General features: G+C 33.8%; 1 protein-coding gene across 1 annotated transcript in view; it reads right to left on the reverse strand.

Moving 5' to 3' along the window:
• Window positions 1-4,862: 4,862 nt before the first annotated feature.
• Window positions 4,863-21,439, reverse strand: part of ADAM10 (ADAM metallopeptidase domain 10) — a 52,165-nt gene continuing 35,588 nt past the window's right edge. The window contains 12 exon segments of the mRNA XM_042803753.1: window positions 4,863-7,049; window positions 7,052-7,135; window positions 7,613-7,739; window positions 8,480-8,700; window positions 8,996-9,104; window positions 10,307-10,490; window positions 12,871-13,021; window positions 13,840-14,023; window positions 15,611-15,774; window positions 17,938-18,121; window positions 18,714-18,806; window positions 19,965-20,114. Of these exon segments, the coding sequence (XP_042659687.1) occupies window positions 7,012-7,049; window positions 7,052-7,135; window positions 7,613-7,739; window positions 8,480-8,700; window positions 8,996-9,104; window positions 10,307-10,490; window positions 12,871-13,021; window positions 13,840-14,023; window positions 15,611-15,774; window positions 17,938-18,121; window positions 18,714-18,806; window positions 19,965-20,114 (1,689 nt within the window). The 3' untranslated portion in view covers window positions 4,863-7,011.

A 21,439-nucleotide genomic window follows, 5' to 3' on the forward strand; every position in this document is an offset into this window, starting at 1 on the left:
AACCACTCACAAAAATATATTCAAAATACTATACTTCTTGTAAAATGCTTTACAAATACACAGCTACATTAAATTTAAATATCTTGATAGTTTCAGAGGCAGTGAAGAAAATACATTAAAAAAATTTAGATTTTGTGATGTTTTGGTACACTAAAATATGTGTTTTGTTCACCCACGAGCCTACTCTCAAAGTGATTAATGAACAATTTCAGCAGCAGCAACTGTCAATTTTAAGTTGTTTAAAATATTAAAAACCATCTGCTTACTAGAAATAGAGATTACTATTTGAAAAAATTATTGTCATAGGCCTTTGAAAATTTTAATTTTTTTGGATTTAAGGGAAAAAAGGAGCTGCATTTCCTATTAAATACTTTGAAACATTAATCGTGACCATTATCAGTTAGAACTTTCCTAAATTATTTCCTAATGCAGGGGGAGTTAAATAATTAATAAAAGAAAATATTCCCAAATAGATAACATGGTTAACACAGTGTGAACTTTTTACTTTATAACGTTGAAAAACTAGAACGCATCTCAACATACAGAATGCTTGAGCTATCTGTCATAACCATATGACAAGCCAAATAACTCTATCACCTAAAAATGCTATACTACACTTTGTCCTATTAGAAAATGTTTTGCTGTTTATTTTAATTAAAGTACAGATTTAAGTTACTAGTAATTTAATTATTTTAATGATGCTTAGTATACTACATGCAATTCTAGAACAACTAAGTTCAGTTAACTTCTGCATTAAAATCATATTTACATGTTCAGGTAAGGCCTGAGATTTTTAGATTTTGAATCACTATATAGCAGATTTTAGCATGATTTGAAACTGCATGAATAAATGAAAATGATAAAACCCTCAAATATCCTCAGTCATATAAACAAACTTAATAAATTCAAATATATACAATTCCCTTGTTTCCTATGTCAGAATATAAGGTACATAAATAAAAATAATCTCAGAATATTTTTATTTTATGGTTAGTGCATACTGAAATAGAAATCAATATGTATGTCAGTATTTCATTTGTCACTTTGTAATGCTAAGTACAAGATTCATTAAAAATTATGTTTCTACGGCTCTGTGTTCTGAATGTGATTTGGTTTAAAGGTTCTCTCAGTGGTAAAAAATCTTCAAGATTTTTTCCTGGAGCAAATCATATTTTCCACAGCAAGATATTGCATGGAATTTCAAATTAAAATATACAGATGTTATCAGGATTAAAGTAAGATTTATTTAAAAAGCATGACAAATGAACAAGTTGAGCAGAGTGAGCAATCCTGCAAGCGATGAACAGTGATCAAGTATTGAATGCAGGCACCTTTGCTGACCATTCAGAATATTAACTTCTAACATTTAAAAGCTGTTTTCAATAACTATCATTCCTTTAAACAAACAGAAATATTCAGTACAGAAACAGAAAGGCTGACTAAATATGATGGGAACTGAAGCATACTTACTTTTCAAATGAGAATGGTTGTCCTTCATGAGGTATAAATTTCAGAAGCAGATCTGATATTTAAAATGGTCACTTGGAGTAGCATCTTGGGTAGGAGAAATATTTATAGATTTACATACACATTCCATGTAAAAGAATCCTTAGATCTTCACTGAAAATTAAGGTTTGTGCTTTAAAAATTTTGCTCAATGAAGAAAGTTTTTTTAAACATGAAATGTATTTACACCGTCTGTGTCAAAAATTACAATTTAAGTTATTAATTCCAACCTCGAGGTTGCTATCCCCCAACAATAAATTTCCTAACATAATTATTTTATTAAAATCCTGTAATATATTCTGCTTTTATATAAAAATCAATCACTTAAATACAATAGCTAAAAGTCAAATCAGGAGCACACATAGAAGAGAGAAATTTCACCAATAAGTATCCCTGAAGGAGGTAAGCACCAGACTTGTTTTAGATGTACCTAAGGAGGGCCTACAGGAATGCTGGAGAGGGACTTTTTACAAGGACACATAGTGATAGGATGATGGGTAATGGCTTTAAACTGAAAGAGGGTAGATTCAGATTAGATCTAAGGAAGAAGTTCTTCCCTGTGCTGGTGGTGAGGGTCTGGCACAGGGTGCCCAGAGCAGCTGTGGCTGCCCCCTCCCTAGGAGGGTTCCAGGCCAGGTTGGACGGGGCTTTGGGAAGGGGGCCCTGCCCGTGGCAGGGACTGGATCTGGGTGATCTTTAAGGTCCCTTCCAACCCAAACCATTCTCTGATTCCATAATGGTTGGTTGGGTTTGTTTTTTTTACATCTGTAGTACTATAATCCACTGGAGAGACTCAGTTGTTAGACACCCAGAGACAGCATTTTTAGGGGCACGAAGTTAAAATGTATTGTGTCCTGAAGAACACCAGAAAAGGAACAAGTGACAATGTGGCCATTTTAGTTTTCCAAGGCACAATGAAAAATGAGACAGGGAGAAAACAGAAAGAAGTATGTGTGTGGAGCTAACTCAAATTATGCATCTCCCTAGATTGTTTTTGGAACTCAATGTTTGCTCCTGGAAAAAGCTAAAGATCTGCCACTTTTATGGCTTAAGTTTGGGGTTGTTTTGTTTATAAAATACTTGTCTATTTATAGAAGAACTGAAATACTGACACTGGAATTGCATCTACAACGTTAGTTATCACCAACTTCCTGAGCTATGAACTTTGTAAACTTCCTGACGTGAATCCTACCCTTACTCCTTAAAAAAGGCTTTGTTCAGAAGATATTGAAGGATGACAGAGTAAGAGACAAAGGCTATAAAGAACTGGACTGTGCTGCTTCTCCAGTGCAGGAACTACGCTGTGTTTCACCATACCTGGAAAAAAAAAAAAAAAAAAAAAGCACTAGAGTTGGTGATACAGCTTCTATGATATTTGTATGATGTAAAACATGTATGTTCACAGAACCTTTCAAGTAATGATTTTTGTGTAGTTACATTCTAACACACTTAGAAACATTTTAGACATTAAAGTTGGCATTTTTTTCACATTACTAACACTTACTTGGTAAGAAAGCCAATAAAGGGATCTAAACTTTAGGAAAAACAAGCTTGAAAGCATTAGTTCAGGAAAAGCAGGTGGAAAAAAGGTCAGAGATGGCTACGGTGTGCTGAAACTCAAGTGACAGGGATGCCACAGTTTGAGGACTTAAGTTTCTGGGGAAAAGACATTTTCCAGCTCAACTGAAACAAGCTAGTATATCCTCAGATAAGACAATTTGAAAACTTTTTAAAAGTCAGATAGGAAAATTGAAAGAACATTTGGTATTTGAATATGAAGATACCTATTCTGATGTCAGTTTTCACAAATCATAAGTCCAAATAAATCCTGTCCCTGTGTATTGATAGCCATTATACTAATTTGATATAAAAATGAAATAAAGGCCAACTTACTGCATATTCAGTCTTACAATGCCTGAACATGATACTGAAGTAATACCTACAATTGCAAGTGCTTATAGTGGTGCTTTTGTGCTCATTGGAATTATTCCTGTCTCACTCCAAACAACTGAACTTAAACCCTGAAAGCCATCAAGAGCCTACTCCTGTCAGAGAAAGCACAGCTTAGAACGACGCAATGACTGCTGTCCTTTTGATCACCTCTCTGTAATAATGAGCCTCCAATATTCAGAAGTAAAAATCTCTTCCTTCCTTTTTGTGTGTTTTTCCTGAAAGAAATATTGGAACATTAAAAGGCAAATCATACCAATGACTTATAGTCTGTATGGTATAAAGTTTCATAGCTTAATAGTTTGATGCCCTTCTCACATTCACACTACTCTGACTATATATGCTTCTACACCAGAGGTGAAGGTATACATATAATGACTAAAACACTAAGAAATACAAGATGAATAAATGGCTACAACTAGGGATTATTAGGTCAAATATTAGTTAGAAAAATTAAAGCTATTTATCTACTCATTTGTTTCCCCCAAACCCCTTTTGAAATATACACAAAATTTGTATTTTAGATGATTAGGCATCATTTTTACCCCTCTGGTTTGCACTCCTAGGTAGAAATTTAAATGCAACCACTACCAAATCTATTGGGCACCTACAATGCTGATTTGCAGAAAGGCTCTGCTCCAACTGGTTTTCTTTTATTACCTTTTGGCCTGACAGTGTTATTCAACTATAAGGGGAAGCTTTTCTATTAAAAAAAAAGTTGCAGAGGGGGTATGTGGAAAAAGGGCACTGAGAGGAAGGAACTCCTTGAATATGCTTTGATTACATCAAAGCGTGTGCTGCTCAGTTTGGGAAACAGATGTCTAACCAGACCACTCTCAACAAACAGCCCTAAGAATGAAAAACTAGCTGGGAGGACCTGGCTTTTAAAAGCAGTCTTATCACTTAAATCAAGTATACAACACACATGAAAACACAGACCCAGCTTAGCAGTTTTAAGACACCTTGCAAAAAGCAACTGCGCTCCTTTTAAAAGTCTTATCATCCATCAGTTGTGCATTCAGACTATTGATTGCATCCTAATTTCTGTATTCCCCTTCGAAAATATATTTATTTCAGAAGGTATCACTCAGTAGCTATGGTGCCAGGCTTGAATACCCCACCAGTAACTAGTTTCCATTTTGAAGATAAGAACAGAGAAAGCTTTATTGCTGTGATCATACAAGGTAATTTTAGGGCTTTTCCTTAAAAAGGTTACACAAAACCGTTTACTCTTACATTTAACTGTACGGTGCCAAAATTGGGAGGTGCACTTTGACAGTGTAAAGATAGATTACTTTTTGGCATGACAGCCCCTTCCCAGCAAAAAGCTGAAAATTAAGTATAAGTAGAATCTGCATATTCCTTTTTGCTTTCAGGGTTCAAGAATTAAAAGGATCTTCAGAAAATGATTTCATCAAGTCTATTTATTAATGCATTTCAAGTTTCAAAAAACCTTACATATCTTTGCACAATACTTTATTTTTTGCATTTTTAGTAAAAATTTCCAAAGTGAACAAAAAAGATACTGTATAAAACACAGTGGACATGAAATCGACAGTAGTATTCCATTTCATTGTCTTGAACTTTCTTTCGGTTTTACCACATCTTGACTTGCAGTGGAGAGTTCAGTGCACATTTGTTTTCAGAAAACATTTAACTTAGACTCAAAATAAAATAGGGCAGCATTTGTCTGCCAAAATCCTACCACAGGATAACATTACAGGCAAAAAATTTACATGTTTCAAAGTCTACCACACTCAAGAAGTTACTAAGAACTCTTGCTGAATAAAAGTCACCATTTTAGAAATGCAAACCCACTTCCAATCTTTGCACAGTCTCAAAACAAATGTATTTAAAATGACTTAAAAGCAACTACATACACTTCTAACTAGTTAAGATCATTTAGAATTATTTATATAGTCTATTGGACTCGGGGTTTCATGTACAAAATTTGTCTAAACCATGTACAAAAAGCTGTATTTTGAAAAAGATACCACATACTGTACAAGTTTACAAGGAAGAGATCCCATTATATTCTGTAACATTTTTGGCCTTGCTGGCTTGCGTCACATTATGAGAATGATTGTGTAAACCTTATACTCTTAAAAAACAAAACAAAAACAAAAAACAAACAAAGGAAGCCTGTCCAACCCTTAGTAAATTTTCTCCTAAGCAAAGCCAGGAAAATTATAGCCATTTGCGTCTCTAATTAGTTCGGTGCTTTTGGAAAACAAGCAATAAATATATCACAAGCTTAAACATTTTGTAATGCCCCCTTTCATCTCCTGCATAGCAGTAAGCACCTTAAGACATCTTTTGTTTCCTCTTCCAAAAATGCCAATTATTTACATTCGTAATAAAAACTTTGGAATGGGACATTGTGCTGTTGAACTTCACTACTGGTATAAAATGTGGGAAAATTGGTAGTCCTCACTACAATTTTAACTCTGCCACAGTATCTGGGCAAATCACTCTACTTTAGTGGTTATCAATCAACAGTATCATGCTAAAAAGTTATCCAAATATCAGATAAATTAAAAACAAAAATAAAAACCCTACAGCTTTTCTTTCTTTCCACATCCCTCAGAACACAAATTTAATTATCATACTGTAAGAATATTTGAACAGCCCAAATAAACTGGTTGCAATTTTCAAAACAAGTTGAATACCAGGCAGAATTTTCTAATAAAGCATGGAAGTATTTCATCTAACTATTCATTATTTAACTGAATAATCAGACAAATTAAAAATATTTATGCTGAGCTACAAGAAATTAGACACTTATATAAAACATTTTTGAAACATTCTGGCATTTGTGAAGTTTGCAGAACACCTGTTATATCTCTAAAAGACCATTTAATCTTGTATGCTATGTCTTAGCAGCTGTTTGATAAAGATGAAATGAGTGCTTGAAACAAGTTTGATCATGATAAAAAAAGTTTGATTTGATTCAAAAATTGCTGTGTAAAGCATCACAGGATTCTTGACCATTACACACCATCATCCTCTGTTATCCTGAGTATGTCAATTAAACAGTAATTTCTTCATTAATAGCGGAAAAGTTTTATAATACAAAGAAACATCCATATTGCAATTCTCTTGTTTACAATTGCACACAAGTACGGGTGTACGTTAGAAATACATGTCTGCATATAACAATGTATATACATTGACAAGTAATGTCTCCAATGCTGAGGTGGTCTAGCTTCCTAGTCTGGCAGTTGAAAAATATATTTTTTTTTTCAATTCTTGAGTAAAAGTTTTACTACAGCCATATTTGCCTGCAAGTGAAGAAAATGCAGCAATGAAGAGCACAGAAGGGGGAAAGAATCATGATACTCTAGGACTTTGTGCCACTAAATTAAAAATATGCAAGAAAAACACTTTTCTTCTTTTTGAGCTGGAAGATTCGCTCATTAAAAATTAACCATTTCCACTTGTTTTGAGGGCATATAATGCTTTTTTTTTTTTTTCTTCCTCTTCAATTTTTGACAGTTAGACCAGGGACAATGACTTATTAGGTTTTCTTTGGAGTGAGTTTTCCCATTGTAGGCACTAGGAAGAACCAAGGCAAAAAGCTGCAGTCAACGTCTCATATGTCCCATCTGGTAACTCTCTCGGGGCCTTTGTCGTTGTGGTGGTTGAGTGGTTTGCGGTGGTCTCCTCCTTTTTAAAGTGCCTATTTCAAGGAAAGGTACACATTATTAAAATGAATTTTAAAAATAAATGATTTCCAGAAAAGTTGCCCTGGCCATGCAAATGAAATAACTATTTTTCTGAAAGGCTTCAGTTTTAGACCTGCAAGGTTTTAAATAGATGATTAACTGCATGGAGTATTTACAGAATACATTTTATCATCTCAACAGCAGTTCCTTAAACAGGCTGATTCTTACAAAATGTAGCATGGAATAGGAAATAAAAGGAACCATGACTTAGAAAAAAATCTTCAAAGCTTTCTTTTGATATGCACATTATGTTACAGGAAAATAAGGAAATTGTTATGTTTTTATGAATTGTTTCACTGGCATGAATTCCATTTGTAGTTTCAAAGTGCTAGACTAAGAACTGTAGGTTGGGACACCTGAAATTTCCTTTTAGAACAAAATAATCGAGAATAAAATATTTCTCTATAAATTTAATTACCTGATGTACTCACCTGGAAGTGGTTTATGAGGAGGCAACTTTGGATTACTGCTTGGAGTATGAACACTGCATATTTTAATGAAACCAGCCATTAACATGATCAAGGCAATTCCCATAAGCAACACTGCCCACCAATATGCCTAAAAACATTAAAAAAAAATTATTTTGGGGGAGCTGGCACACATGCACAGGAGAAAGGGGCAACTGAATATGGCTCTCCTTTGTCTTTTAAAAGTTGTCAAAAAGCTGTTCTGAAACATCACTTAAAACACCATAACATCTTAAAGAAAAACATTCCCAGATTTCTTACACAAAAACCCCACCAAATATTTCAGATTCATTCTATTATCAGAAGACTATATCACAGAAGATACAATACAACAGAGCTGTATAAGCTTAAAACAATCAACAGCTTACACAAAACTGACTATGCAGCTCTATAAAGGTGTCTCATTGTAGCTCTCCTCCTAGTCTATTACTAAAAAAGTGTCATCTAGTGCAGTAAAAATAAGAAATGCTAGAGATCAATATATTTAGTTCCTTAAAAGAAATCAAAGCATTCAAATGTGAAGAGTTAAAATGGGAAAAAACAGTGAATTAAAAATGTGAATATTAACACCAAAACAGATGGTAGAGTGAAGAGAGGTATTAACAAAGCATTTACTTGGTTTTTGTTATTTATTTGTTTCCATTCCCTTCAATCTGTCAATTTTATTTGCTGCACTCAAGGTGCTTACAGAAAAGCTAGTAAAACAAGGACTGATTATGCTTTGAAGAATGCTGAAGGACTGTAGATATACAGCAACACTTACCAACTGTGAATACTGATTAACAAGAAAAGTTCATATTAGACTGGTAAAAAAAAAAAAAAAATACTTACCACAATCCATTCTGCAATATTTTCATATAGCTCTGGATTAAAAATTGCTTTCTTTAATCTAGCTAGGGGACCATCAGCATCTACTAGCCGACACCTCATAAACACATCACAGTAGCCTTTGAAATCATTACAAGGAGATCCAGGTTGCAGAGTAATAGTTTTACGACCAAAGTGTTTCTCCCACTGGTTAGAGCCTGTACTTGCACAGGTAGCTGGGTCCACTGAAAAGTGAATACAAATTAGATTAATCAAACCGTTATTGTATTAAAACATATATGCATGAATACCTTGGTGTTCAATTGTTCAAAGTGCTTTTGTAAAATGTCAAGTTTCTATTAATCTGTAAAAGAACAAAATATATTATTTCCTACAGAATACAATGCAATGTCTATCTGAAACTAAGTACGAACAAAACTGCAGCATGCTCTCAAGTTAACAAAAACTAAAATATAAACACTGTGAGGAGATTCCTGTTACCTACTCTATATTTAAGCTTTCAATTCAGACAAATCTTACTTTTTCTCATGCAGCAGACATGACACAATTCTCTATCGTCCTTGCCATCTGAACTAGCACATGTACATTCTTCCAAGCCATACTTCTCACAGATAGAGCCAGCACATTGCTGTTTGAGACAAAAGCACAAGAACACAAAAATCAATTTAACTTTTAAGTGCACTGACATTAGGAAAGATATTAATTTTTAATACCTGAAGGCATAATCATAGGTCTAAAGATGCTTATCAATGAAAGTAATAGCTTTAATTTCTTCTAAAGTTTATAAAACCAAAAATTTATTACAGTTATTCAACTGCAGTGTCTAAGCTTATTTGATCATATTTTTAAAGAGGTTTTACCCTATTTTATTTTTTAATACTTTATCTTCTTTCAGAGCCTCAGAATACCCTGCAAAACACTCACAGCACTGCAATTCACACTGAAATATGATTACTCAAAACTGTGGTTAGGAAAATAAATCAGCAGCATGTCTTCAAAAATAATCTCAGAAAATAGTAAAAATTAAAGGCAGGGATGATTCTGTATTTAATTACACTCTGCAAATTCAAATTACAAAAAATTCACTCTATTTATAATCTTGTTTCAAAATCAAGTAACCATATAAAGAAAATTCCTCTACCTTTAATTTATATTTAAGTTTTTTAGATTATTAGCTGAAAAATTATTACAAGCAGTATCATTTCAATAAAAACCTAGACTGCAGAAAAAGGAGACTTACAGCAATGTGAGTTACAGTTCTTTTAAGAGAATGACTTTTGCTTGTTTCTGCTTCCAAGTAAACATAGATCAATTTATAAGAGACTTGCCATCAATATTTCATAGCAATTGCCATGGACACTCTAACCCAGGAAACTAATGACAGTTCAGAGTAATTCTATATGCTTGCACAACTGTTACATGCACACTGGTGGAGGAACTGTGTATTTTCATTAAACCAAACTTAACATGTACTGATAGCATATCTAATTTCCTAAGGCAGCAAAATTATTTGACCAAGACTGAATTAAAATGAAAAGATGGAACTAGGAAATAAAACACTTCCCTATTCCAGAACTTTACAAAAACCTTTAAATGGAACTTTCTCAAATAGTAAAGCTAGCTTGATATTTTGTTACCCGATTCTTAATATTTGATGCACCTTCACAGTTATTTTGATTGAAACCAATAAATCAAACATTTTTATTGAAAAAGAGATTAATCCTACACTGTTCTCCATTAAGTACTGAAACCATATCACTTCATAATACAGTGCCTTGCAATGAACAACTGTGGTTGCATATGATTTAAAAAAAAAAAAAATCAACATACTCCATTTATGCAAACTTGTGTGTGCCTGTTGCAATCTGTGAAGTTTGGTTTAGGCTCAGATGCTGGACAGAGAGCACTGACACCGTTACACATTCCTTCTCTTGCACAGTCAGAATCATTTCGACACTTATCAGTCTTCAGTTTGAAACTACACTGTGCAGTACAGCAGGGGCCTTGACTAGGGCTAGAAATAAACAGAAAACATTGATGTAAAGAAAAAGCATGAATAATTCTAGAACTATTGATCCTGAAACCTACTCAAACAGTCAATAAATTTCTGATTTGTGCTCAATAAAATGTGAATTAAAAACATTTTTTTCTGTCCCTTAAGGTAACAAATGGTTACTGCACTGAATACAGATTTCTTAGTCATTGCAGTAACCAATGAAACTATTTGCATTATATTAGAAAAACAGTACAAGCACATTTTAAATTTAAATATATAGAAAATAACAGCATTTCAAAGTTTGTATATATAAAACATTCAATTATCAAGGTGGCAGAATTAATTCAGGATCAACTGAATAAATTGATAGTATCATTTCAATACAGTAAATAATTCAAGATTTGTCTGTCACTGGTTAACACCTGTAAGAATTTTTCTTTTCAACTTTCTGCAGCCATACCACTTACATTATTCAAATAAACAAGAAAAGGGAAGGAGACAGGTTAGATCTGGTATCAGAAATCAATCAGCATAGAAACAAATTCTGGGGGAAGGAAAGATTTGTCAAAGAAGCCATATAGCTTCACCGGTTCCCCCAAAACACTTGGGCTCCTTTCTGTCACAGACATCAAAGCATCTGAGCCCTTTACCATACAGCAGTGTATCTGGTGAGACAGCAGGAAACAATAATTTCTCTTTCTGAAGCTGTGCCTGAATACATATGCCACTACAAGTAGCAGAAGAGTGAAGGTTATAAAACATACGCAACTACTTGATTAAAGCTAAGCCCCTTGAGTTCTCATCTAAAATTATTCAGTATCTCAACACTACTCACAGTGTGCTTGTTGGCACTGAGTGGACATCAGAAGATAGCACAGACCTTCTGCAGGTCATCATCTATTTTAAAACTACTGCATGCCAAGAAAAAAAATCACTCTTACATCACACATGACAAAGACTAAAAGACATGTAAAGCAGCTGGATAGATACCATAATTTTTCTAAAATGTATTTTAATGTGTTATTTATGTGATTCATTCTTACACTTGGATTTGGTTTACATGTCTTTAGAAACGTCTTTGTACAGCAAAATTTTCAATCTTGACAGAACTGGAAAAAAGGGAATCCTAAAGCAAAAATGATGCAGCAGTTCATACTTAAGACTGTTCCAGTAGAGCATAAAGCTGGACTAACAGTGAGCTGAACAGAAGAGAGCAAAGAAATGAGGTGGCAGTAGCACCTGGTGTACTCAGAGAAACACCTCCTCACCATAGGTGCAGCATAAAACATAAAATCTCAGAAACCAGTTATAAAACAAGACAATGTAAGGCTTTTATTTTGGCAGAAATAATAAGAATTTTCAAGAGGGGAGAAAAAAAAAAAAAAAAAAAGAGACATTAAACATTATTGCAACTGTGAATTCATAGGAGATGGCCCTTCTACCATATGCTGTCAAATACATTTTTAACAGTAGATGCTACTTTTACTTCCACTCCCATGATGACAAAGATAATTTTTAGGGCAGGAAAGTTTAATTCAAACAAAATTGTGTATGTTGTATTCAAGAGTTGAGCTGGTTTAGACTTAAAAATAATAGTAATTTTCTCTTCATCTTTGACGAAGAGACTAATCAGACATTAGATCTATGTCTGTCTCTAGAGAGGAACAAAAGCTCATATCTTTCATGTGAAAACATCAACTTAAGTTTTCAGATGAGATAAAAAAATTAACATGTATCTCACGTCACAGAACTGAATGACAGAATTTGACTTCACTAAGTATTATGAACTTTAAAATTTCCTCTTATAAATCACTGTACGCAACACTAGCAAGATTCAATGTGACTTAAAAACATAGGTTAATTGAAAAAAAAAAAAGCATAAAAAAAATTAAAAAAAAACCCCAATCAACTACATTCTTCAGTCACCTTCCAGTTGGACAATGCGGTACTAGGATAGGATCCAATTTCATATTTTCCATTATCCTTTGGGCAATTAATATTTTCCTGTACCTACTGTAAAAATAGCATCCTGGTCATGTTTTATCAAATCACACAGTTTTTGCAAGACCTCTGTACAACACATTTCTGATAAAAACAACAGAATTTCAACACATCTTTGTCTGCACTGAGTATTATGATATTCTAGCACTGATACAATCCAATGACATGTTTTTTTCAAAAGCTAGATAACAGTCATCTAAGGGAAAACAAGCTACAATTAGGACCAAGAATCACATAGCATAATTATGCTTATTAACTCACTCATGGTATAAGGCATTTTAACCAAAATAAATACTTTAGGAATAATGTAGGTAAAATATTTAGATTTTAAAATACCAACTACAGCTGCCAATAAATCACCAAAATCAAAGTGTACTGTAACAGACATGCACAATACCTGCAGTATTTGCCTGGTTTTAATTTGCATTTTTTATCTTCTGGTTGGTTTGCATCATAACAGCATTCATCTTTACACTGGTCACTGTACCCACAGTCACACTGTTCTCCTTGTTCAACCAGTCCATTACCACAGATAGGTTGACCAGACTCTGAAAAATGCCAGTATATTTATGTGCAAAGAAGTACATATAATATGCAAACAGACTTACAAATGTTAACATTGACTTGCAACAGCACCCAGCTATTTGTGACTGAAAATGTCTGCTCAAGATGGACTTCAGACTAGGGCTCAAGTCAACTTGCGTTATTTGCTTGCCACCCAGCTTAGTCATTCCTACAGTTCATAGAATTTTAAGCCTCCAAGTAAAAGGTTTCTGCTGATAACAGTGGGAGTTTCTTGTGTGGGTAGGAAATCAACAGTGATAAGAGGAAGTTTCTGCTAAGCCTCCAGTGGAGCAGCATGCTTTCTTGCACTTCTTTATCAGAGTCTGAGGACCTTAAAGCAAAAGCTGATGGTACTGGGGTCAACTACTACTACTGCAAACCCCAAACCTATTTGCTGCATAATCTCACAAAATCTGAGAGCGCTCACACGTAACAGACTCCAGAAATAAAATTCCTGCAAAATCCTTATTGCCCCCCACTCCCCAGCCTTCTCTTCTCCAGACTAAACAGTCTCAGCTCAGCCTCTTGTCACATGTCAGATGCTCCAATCCCTTAATAATCTGTGGCCCTTTGCTGGACTCACTCCAGCACGTCCATATCTTTCCTGTACTGGGGACCCCAGAACTTGACACAGTACTCCAAATCTCAAATTCCATTATTTACTTACAGAATCTTTCAGTAAATTAAAAAACCCCCACAAAAGTAGTAATATAAAAATGTAAAATAAAAAATAAAACTATTATGCTTAGTTATAATTTATAATAGCTTAGCTATTATTCTTTCAGGATGACTAAATACATACCAACAAAACAATTATTTCTCTTTTTCTCGAGAACTTGGCTGATATTTCGAATGCTACAGATAGAGAACTTGTTGTTGTTCAGTTTGTCCCCAGATGTGGCTCTCGCATACATGATATAATTGCCATTTTCTTTCTGTCCCAGGTTCTTGGACTCTCCTGGAGTGCACTCCATTCCAGAATCATGCTGCAAAACAAATATTTTAAAACTATTTCTATCAAGACAGCTTCTCTAATTTCTTGCTATCTTTTTATACATGTGCAAAAGTAACCTTATACAGTGAGAATAAAAGGTTCGTAACAACAAAAAAAACATCTTATAGCCTAAGGTTTCTTGGAATACATAAAGTATACAAAAACCCAAAGATTTGTTCAGAGTTTTTTGTTTGTTCATTTTTGTTATTTGCCTTTTTTTTGTTTTGTTTTGTTTCTTTTTTTTCCCCCCCAGACAACAGTAGCAAGTAGCTAATTTCTGCATGTCCTGGGATGAATACTGACTCAAAAAAGTTGCCAATTCCCAAAAAAAGGGATCACAAAAGGGTAGTAAGTATTCTGCACAACAGAAGCAGGAGGAGTTAACTAAAACAGCAGTCTTTTTTTTTTTTTGTTTTGAGGGAGGTGCAAAGAGATCTTCAGAATAGATCTATATAAGGTACAGCATTATGAATAAAATGCATTACAGGTTGGCATACTAGCAATTAGCAGACTGACAACATACTAAATTGTTAAGCATAAGAAGTACTCTAATGCTTTTCTGATGCATCCAATGCATCAGAAATACAACCTATGTCTCCAAAAGAAGTAGGTAAATTTTAAAGCTTTCAACACAGTTGTGAGAACTGTATAATTTATTGTAGTTTGGTAGAACCAAACACGTACTTTCATGTATTTCTCTGGATCAAATGTGACTTATGAGTAAAATTAAAAGAACCGTATTCCAGGCCAATCCAAAAGATGTTTCATTCAGTAGGACTGATTTTTCAGTTTCATGTGCTTGTATACTTGTTATACTTGGAATGCTTGGTTCCCACTCAGAGCAGTGGTATTAGGATTTTCAAGATACATGAAGAAAGCCTTCAGGTGTGAAAATCTGTTTTGCAAGAAGTCATCATTTCTGTCATATCTTGATTTCATTTTACTTCCAAGAGTAGAAAGCCTACATACTTAAGTTTAAAAATAAAAATCCCAAACCAGAAAGCTTTGTTCTCATCTCCAGCAAAACCAGAAGCTTAATGCTTTCAGCTTGCCACAAACAAATCATGTCCCTAAATGACTGGGAGACAATTTTGCTCTGAAATATTCTTCTTAGCATCTTAATCCTATCCATGATTTTCTTAGGTAAACTTGTAAGTATAAATAATTAAACATAAAAAAGAGCCCATTCTATCTTCATTTGTTGAGTAAAGTGTCATCTTAAACGATTTTGCATTCATTCTTCCTCCCTAGGATAAACTTAAAGACATTTTAAAAATGTGTGTGACCCCAGTCTTCAATAAAAACCAGGGAAGTTCTTAGGGAATAATATAGTCCCTTTATAACAGATTGAACTAGTAGAAATAATTCACAAAATCCACTGTTGCACCGCTGTTGTCAAATACTCATAAAAGGGGCTTAGTTCAACAATCTGTTTTTTGTCTGTATACAACATGCACGCACATATGCACATGCAGCCATGATCATGTTTTCCTTCCTTATAAGTAGTAAAAACTCCATTCACAAATCATGCACTTCAAAATGGCTGAAAGTGAGTTAACAGACCAACAGTAATACTCACAGGTGAACCAAAGTTATGCCCAACCTCATGGGCAAAAGTTATGTGAGAAACCTTGGGAGGAACATGAGAGCCATAGTTCTGAACAGTGATGATTCCAGTGTTCAAAGACTTCTTCTTACCATCAGAATACAGTTTGCTCTTTTCACATATTCCACCAGAGCTCCCTGTATTTAGACAAAAGGACAACAGTCACTTAAGAAAAGAAGTGCTGTGTTACTTTTCTAGTGGCATTTAGAATGAGAAACTGCTTGCCTCCCTCAGTGGATGTTTATACACTATGAATCCTTCTGTGTAATTAATGTTAATCCAACTTTGAAAGTAGGTTAGATTTATCCACACTAAAGCTCTCAGCACTGAATGGACACATTCATAAAATAAGTTAGCTGTTGTAGAACAGTTATTAAGTAAGAGTTATTTTGGGCTTTCACTGCATGGACAAGACCTGATTTCATCATACCTGTAGTATAAGACTAGCAGGGTGCAACGTCCAATACAGGTAGCCTTAAACTACATCTTATTTGGATTTCACTACATAAAAAAACCCCACAGTAAAATCACAAGAGATCTTCTCTCACAACATGAGCATGACCGTAAAACGCCTGAGATTAGTTATATATCCTTGTAATCAAAAGGGATTAATTTTTTCCACTGTACAAACTAAAGCTGAGAAAGGTTTTGATGGGTGGGTTAATCAGGCCCATATTTGGAAGGTCAACAATCAAGTGCATCACACTTACTGTTTGGAAGTCTCAAAATTGTGACTTTAATTTCACCAAGTTTTTCCCATAACTTGAGTCTGTACTGAGGCATTATCAATGTTCTAAAATTCAATTATTCTATTGCTAACATAAATGATGTCTAAAACACACTCTAAGGAAGTTTCCTTGCTTTCTAAAGTAAAATTTAATTTTGGTGAAATAACCCATTTAATCTATGTCAGTATGTGCATTAAAGATTAAAATATCTCAAAACAACTAAATTTTTCTCAAATTTAGTTTTTGAAGCAGTGTTTTAAGTGTTTAGCACATTCCAATTCATCGTGTGCTTGCTCAGTGTGTATGCTACACTAGTCGTCCATCACACACACAGTTTCTTATTTACATAGGCCACCCGTGTATTGTTTTTCCTATGGTTCTTCCACAGTTGCTAAGGTTAGTCCACACAGGTCCCTTGAACATGCTTACTACACTCATGGGTTCACCAATCTGTTACCCCTCTAAATACTCTACTAACACTTACTTGAGCATTTTAATTTCCTAAAATAAAAGACAGAGAGACTGTCATACCACAACCGTTATTCACATGGTGCCAGTACTCTACAACTAACATGTGCTGTAGAGGAAATTACAGCAGTAAACAAAGTGAGGTTATATTGTATAGCTATATCTCATGAACAGTTTAACGTTTCTTCTACAGTTACTTGAATTCTGTTAAAGCTCTTTATAACATTCTCACAAAGGTTTCCAGTCTCTAGAAAAGTCTCATTGAACCTGTTCTTCAGCCTAATTCCTTACTACACAGAAATCACTCGAGGGAAGAAACAAGGGAAGACTGTTCTTTCTGAATTTAATTTTGATTTCTGTGAAAGTTTCCACAATTTGGAATTTGTGCTATGCTATACCTAAAGAATTTGTATTTACTCAAACGTAAAGACTAACAACTTGCAAATATATAATTTTATAAAACTAATATACCCAGGACAAACACTGAGATGCTGCACACATGAAGAGCACTGTCAGATTTTTTACATCAAGAGACATACTTCAGACCCAAAATACACAACTAGATTGAAAATAATGAGAAGCAGTTCAAGGAGAGTCACACAATAATTATTCTGGTATTTCCCAGAACAAGATCTAAATTATTTTACTTTATTAAAACAATAAAATAAAAATTGCTTCCAATACTACCTAGTAAACCTATAGATTCTACAATGCAGTTCTACTACAAAATTCAAACTGCATAGCTATAAGGTCTGTTTATGTACAACAGAAATACTTGTTTCTTCTCTTACTTTACTGGTCACTCATACCTGTCATAAATAAAAAGCGATCCCAGTAATACCACCTTTGTCTAACAAAAGAAATGTTTTTCTTTATTGTTCATGTCTTGCTCATCAGAAAGACAGCAAGAGTAACTGAAGTCACATGCGATATGCTCTTTACATATGAAAAGAATAATAAAACTATACCTAACCAACATCATGAAAAGTTGGTTATGAGATTTTAGTCTATTCGCTGTCAATCTAAATTACAGTTTCTACCTTACTTTTTTATACCTACTGACAGTACTTTATCTCATAGTGCTGAAGGTTTGGAAATAATTACCTGAAGGGGCTCCAACCCAAGCCAGACCAAGGACACCATCATCAAAATCACGGTCTGTAAACACATAGGCCAAGCAATAATCATCATGATTCTGTTCTGAGTTCAGTTCCAGAAACTTTTCCACACCAATGTTAGGAAATCTGAATGGATTGGAAGAGTCTTTCTCATCTACAGTTGTGTTAATCTAAAAGTAAATTGAAACAAACTTTAAAACATTATTCATCTTCACTTGACTTGTAAACACAAACTAAGAGGTTTAATGTTGTCAATACTTTGTTATGTTAAATAGCTAAAGATTTATAGGCTTGGACAAATTACTAACCCAATATTTAGAAAACCAAGTTCCACAATAAATGAAGAACTGCATTTGTGTAGTGAATCCCCACTCTCATTTATTTAATTTTCCTTTATATCAGTACCCAGAAGTTTAGATTTATCTTCTTAAATCACCACTTTTAGAAGGCACTTTCAACCTGGATAGCCATTATCTATTTCAGTATTAAAGTTCTCGGAGAGCAATACTGTCTATTCACTGTACAGTCAACCCTGCTAAAACATAAGAAGTTGATTCATATAAAAATTCACTACAGCTTAATAACAGAAATAGAGGGATTTTGACAATAAACACTAAAACCAAACCAAATAAATGGGTTAGGGAACAATTTACTATGGAGACACCTGTGTTATGAAATTACAAACAATAAATGCTTACAGCTGAACAGCAACAGCCTCTAAGCAGTATCAGTGAAGCTAAAAGTATTTCGAATACAACTTACTCTTATTCGTTTCACCATGAAGCTGATGTTACGGATTCCTGAGAAATCTGTTGACTGGTAAATTGTGTCAATTGCTTTAACATGGCTGGATATCTGTCAAAAACGAAAGTATCTACAGTTCAAAGAGCTACACACTGTACTATAATGTTAAATAGCAGCAACTGCAAGGCCTATACTTCTACATATATGATAGAGTGCCATATGAACTCTAACAGGCCTTTTTAATCAAATGCTGATGGCACATAATGGAAAAAAAATCACCACATAACTTAGTATCTGCATTGCCACCATGCCAGATAACAGAAAAGTATTTTACCATTTGCCTTTACTTTTTTATACATAATTCTATCAACTGTTCAGATACCTGTTTGTGATACTCATTCAATTCATTACTATGATGAGATAGCACTGTAATTAAAATTGTATTCAAAACACTGTATTTCTTTCTTTTGAGAAAACATTTACTTGTTACAGCATTATTTTTAAATTTCTGGTAGAACACAAATGTGAAAAAACTGACGATTTACCTCTTCCAAGAGCACACAGAAACTCTATCTGATTGAAAACCTGATTTTGAAGGTGATTTCAGAGCTTTGGAAAATGTTATACAAATTGAATTGTGTATGTACAATACGAGGAATAAATAGTAGAAGTCAGGTTTGCAAGTAGCAGTGAAACTTCAGGCTTTGAGAGAAATATGTTAACATGCTATTTATATTTTTAACAAACGATCAGCAAAAAAAAAAAACAAAACAAAACCAAAATATTTTTTTACTGTTAATAGTATATCAACAAATGAAAAGCATCTGCCCTTAGTTGCCATTGCTTTTTTAACCTTTCATTACACATCTGAGACAGATCTCAGTTTTTTGAACTAAAATTTCAAATGCCAAGATATGTTAGTGTTAACAGAGTCTTGGCAGGCTGTCAAACAGAATAGAACTCTTCAGGAAGTATTAGTTTTCTGAGTAAGAATTGAGAAAAGCCAGACTGCAAGTCTTGATCAGAGGTGCTAAACGAACCACAGCTGCCATTATTAACTAAAGAAAGCACAAGTGCCCAGGACTTTGGTCACAGATACATAGCATCTTTTACTGAAACATAAAAAGCTGTTTCAAATAATGTCAAGATCATCATAATAAATAAAACATGACATTCTAAAGTAAATAAGCAATAATATACACAATTAAATTACATTAAATTTATCAGAAATACACAGAAATTAGAAATAAAAGCACATATTGGAAATACCTGTGCAATTACAGCTTCCCTTGTTCCATAATGTTTGTAGAACAGATGATCAGTCTGAATATACAGCTGACATGTATTTTTTTCAGCCTGAGTGGCACGCTTTTTTCTTAAAAGCTGTGGACCACTGTTCTTAGGCTCTTCAAAAGGTTTCTACATATACACAGGAAAAATATATTAATTTTGTAGATCTACATGCTGCACTAGATTACCTAAAAATGGCAATGGATTTTTCTAAACATACTCCACTAACTCAAACAGCTCTTCATTCTTTTTTTTTCTCCCATAAAGCTTTAGGAATCGTGAATTAAACTAAGTATGTTATAGCCAGTTTTCAAGTATGCCATCTATTTTTAATAATTTCTCAAACCCTTCTGTGCATTTCATTTTATATTACAAAAGACAGTCAATGTGAAATAGATTTTTTCATTCATGTGATCTTTGGAATTTTTCTTTTTCATAATTCTTTTCTAAAATGAACAAACAGTTTGTAGATTAAAAAAAAAAAAAAAACCAGTGCTGTAATGTATCCTCCCTAACAAAGGTTATTTCACATTGTAATTATGAGTCAGCTACCTCAGAAAACAGAAATACTTAAACACTTCAGCATGGAACAAATAGTACACTAAGCATGATGTTAAAATAACGCCCATTAGTCAGAGAAATATCTGCTAACACGCTTGCCTTATGATATTCACTGGTTCATGGCCCACTATCTCCATAAAGTTTTACAAGTAGGTTTTTGGAAAAGCATGTTACTGTTACCAATGCTGAATTGTGTAATACTGCTGAAAATTTCTGGAGTCACAATGTAAATAAACTTTAAGTTGCTGATGCTCTTTAACAAGCCATATTGTGTAGTTTTGTTGGCATATGGTTAACTAACACCACAAAATGATGCCAAAAATTGAAACAGTTCAGAACATAGCTAACATTAAGAGAAAACCAATAATTTACTGTTGACAAGTGTTGAAAAAAAATTCCAATTTATTGATAAGTGGTGCAAACCTGAATGCAAAAAACCTGCAGGACTCTAAACAAGTATGCAAGACACTTCCATAGACTGCTTACCTTCTATTACAGGCCATCTGTGGCATGCTGTAACCCCTTCAATTTTTCAGTATTGCTAGTAAGACCCTCCCACTCATATCACTTCATTTATCACTGAAAGTACTCATATATTACAAGTGTGTTACTTTACAATAACTGGAAATATCTAGAGGTTCTTACTCTTTAAAGACCAATATATTACTTAGAGATCAAGGGATCCTGAAACAACTCTTTTTCAACTGCATTAAAGTATATTCCTCATCTCAAGCTTGATTTCCACATCCATCTAAAATTCGAACTGTTGAAAAATTTGAGATGTAGGATTCATTAAGACTATGAGCTAGCACGTCTATGCTGTACAAGCAATGACAAAAATAATTTAGAAAAAATATGTTAATAAGAAACCTCTAACAATAATTTAAGTACCT

Source organism: Tyto alba, unplaced genomic scaffold (genome assembly GCF_018691265.1).
Source record: "Tyto alba isolate M040663 unplaced genomic scaffold, T.alba_DEE_v4.0 Super-Scaffold_41, whole genome shotgun sequence".
In the NCBI taxonomy this organism is placed as follows: Eukaryota; Metazoa; Chordata; class Aves; order Strigiformes; family Tytonidae; genus Tyto; species Tyto alba.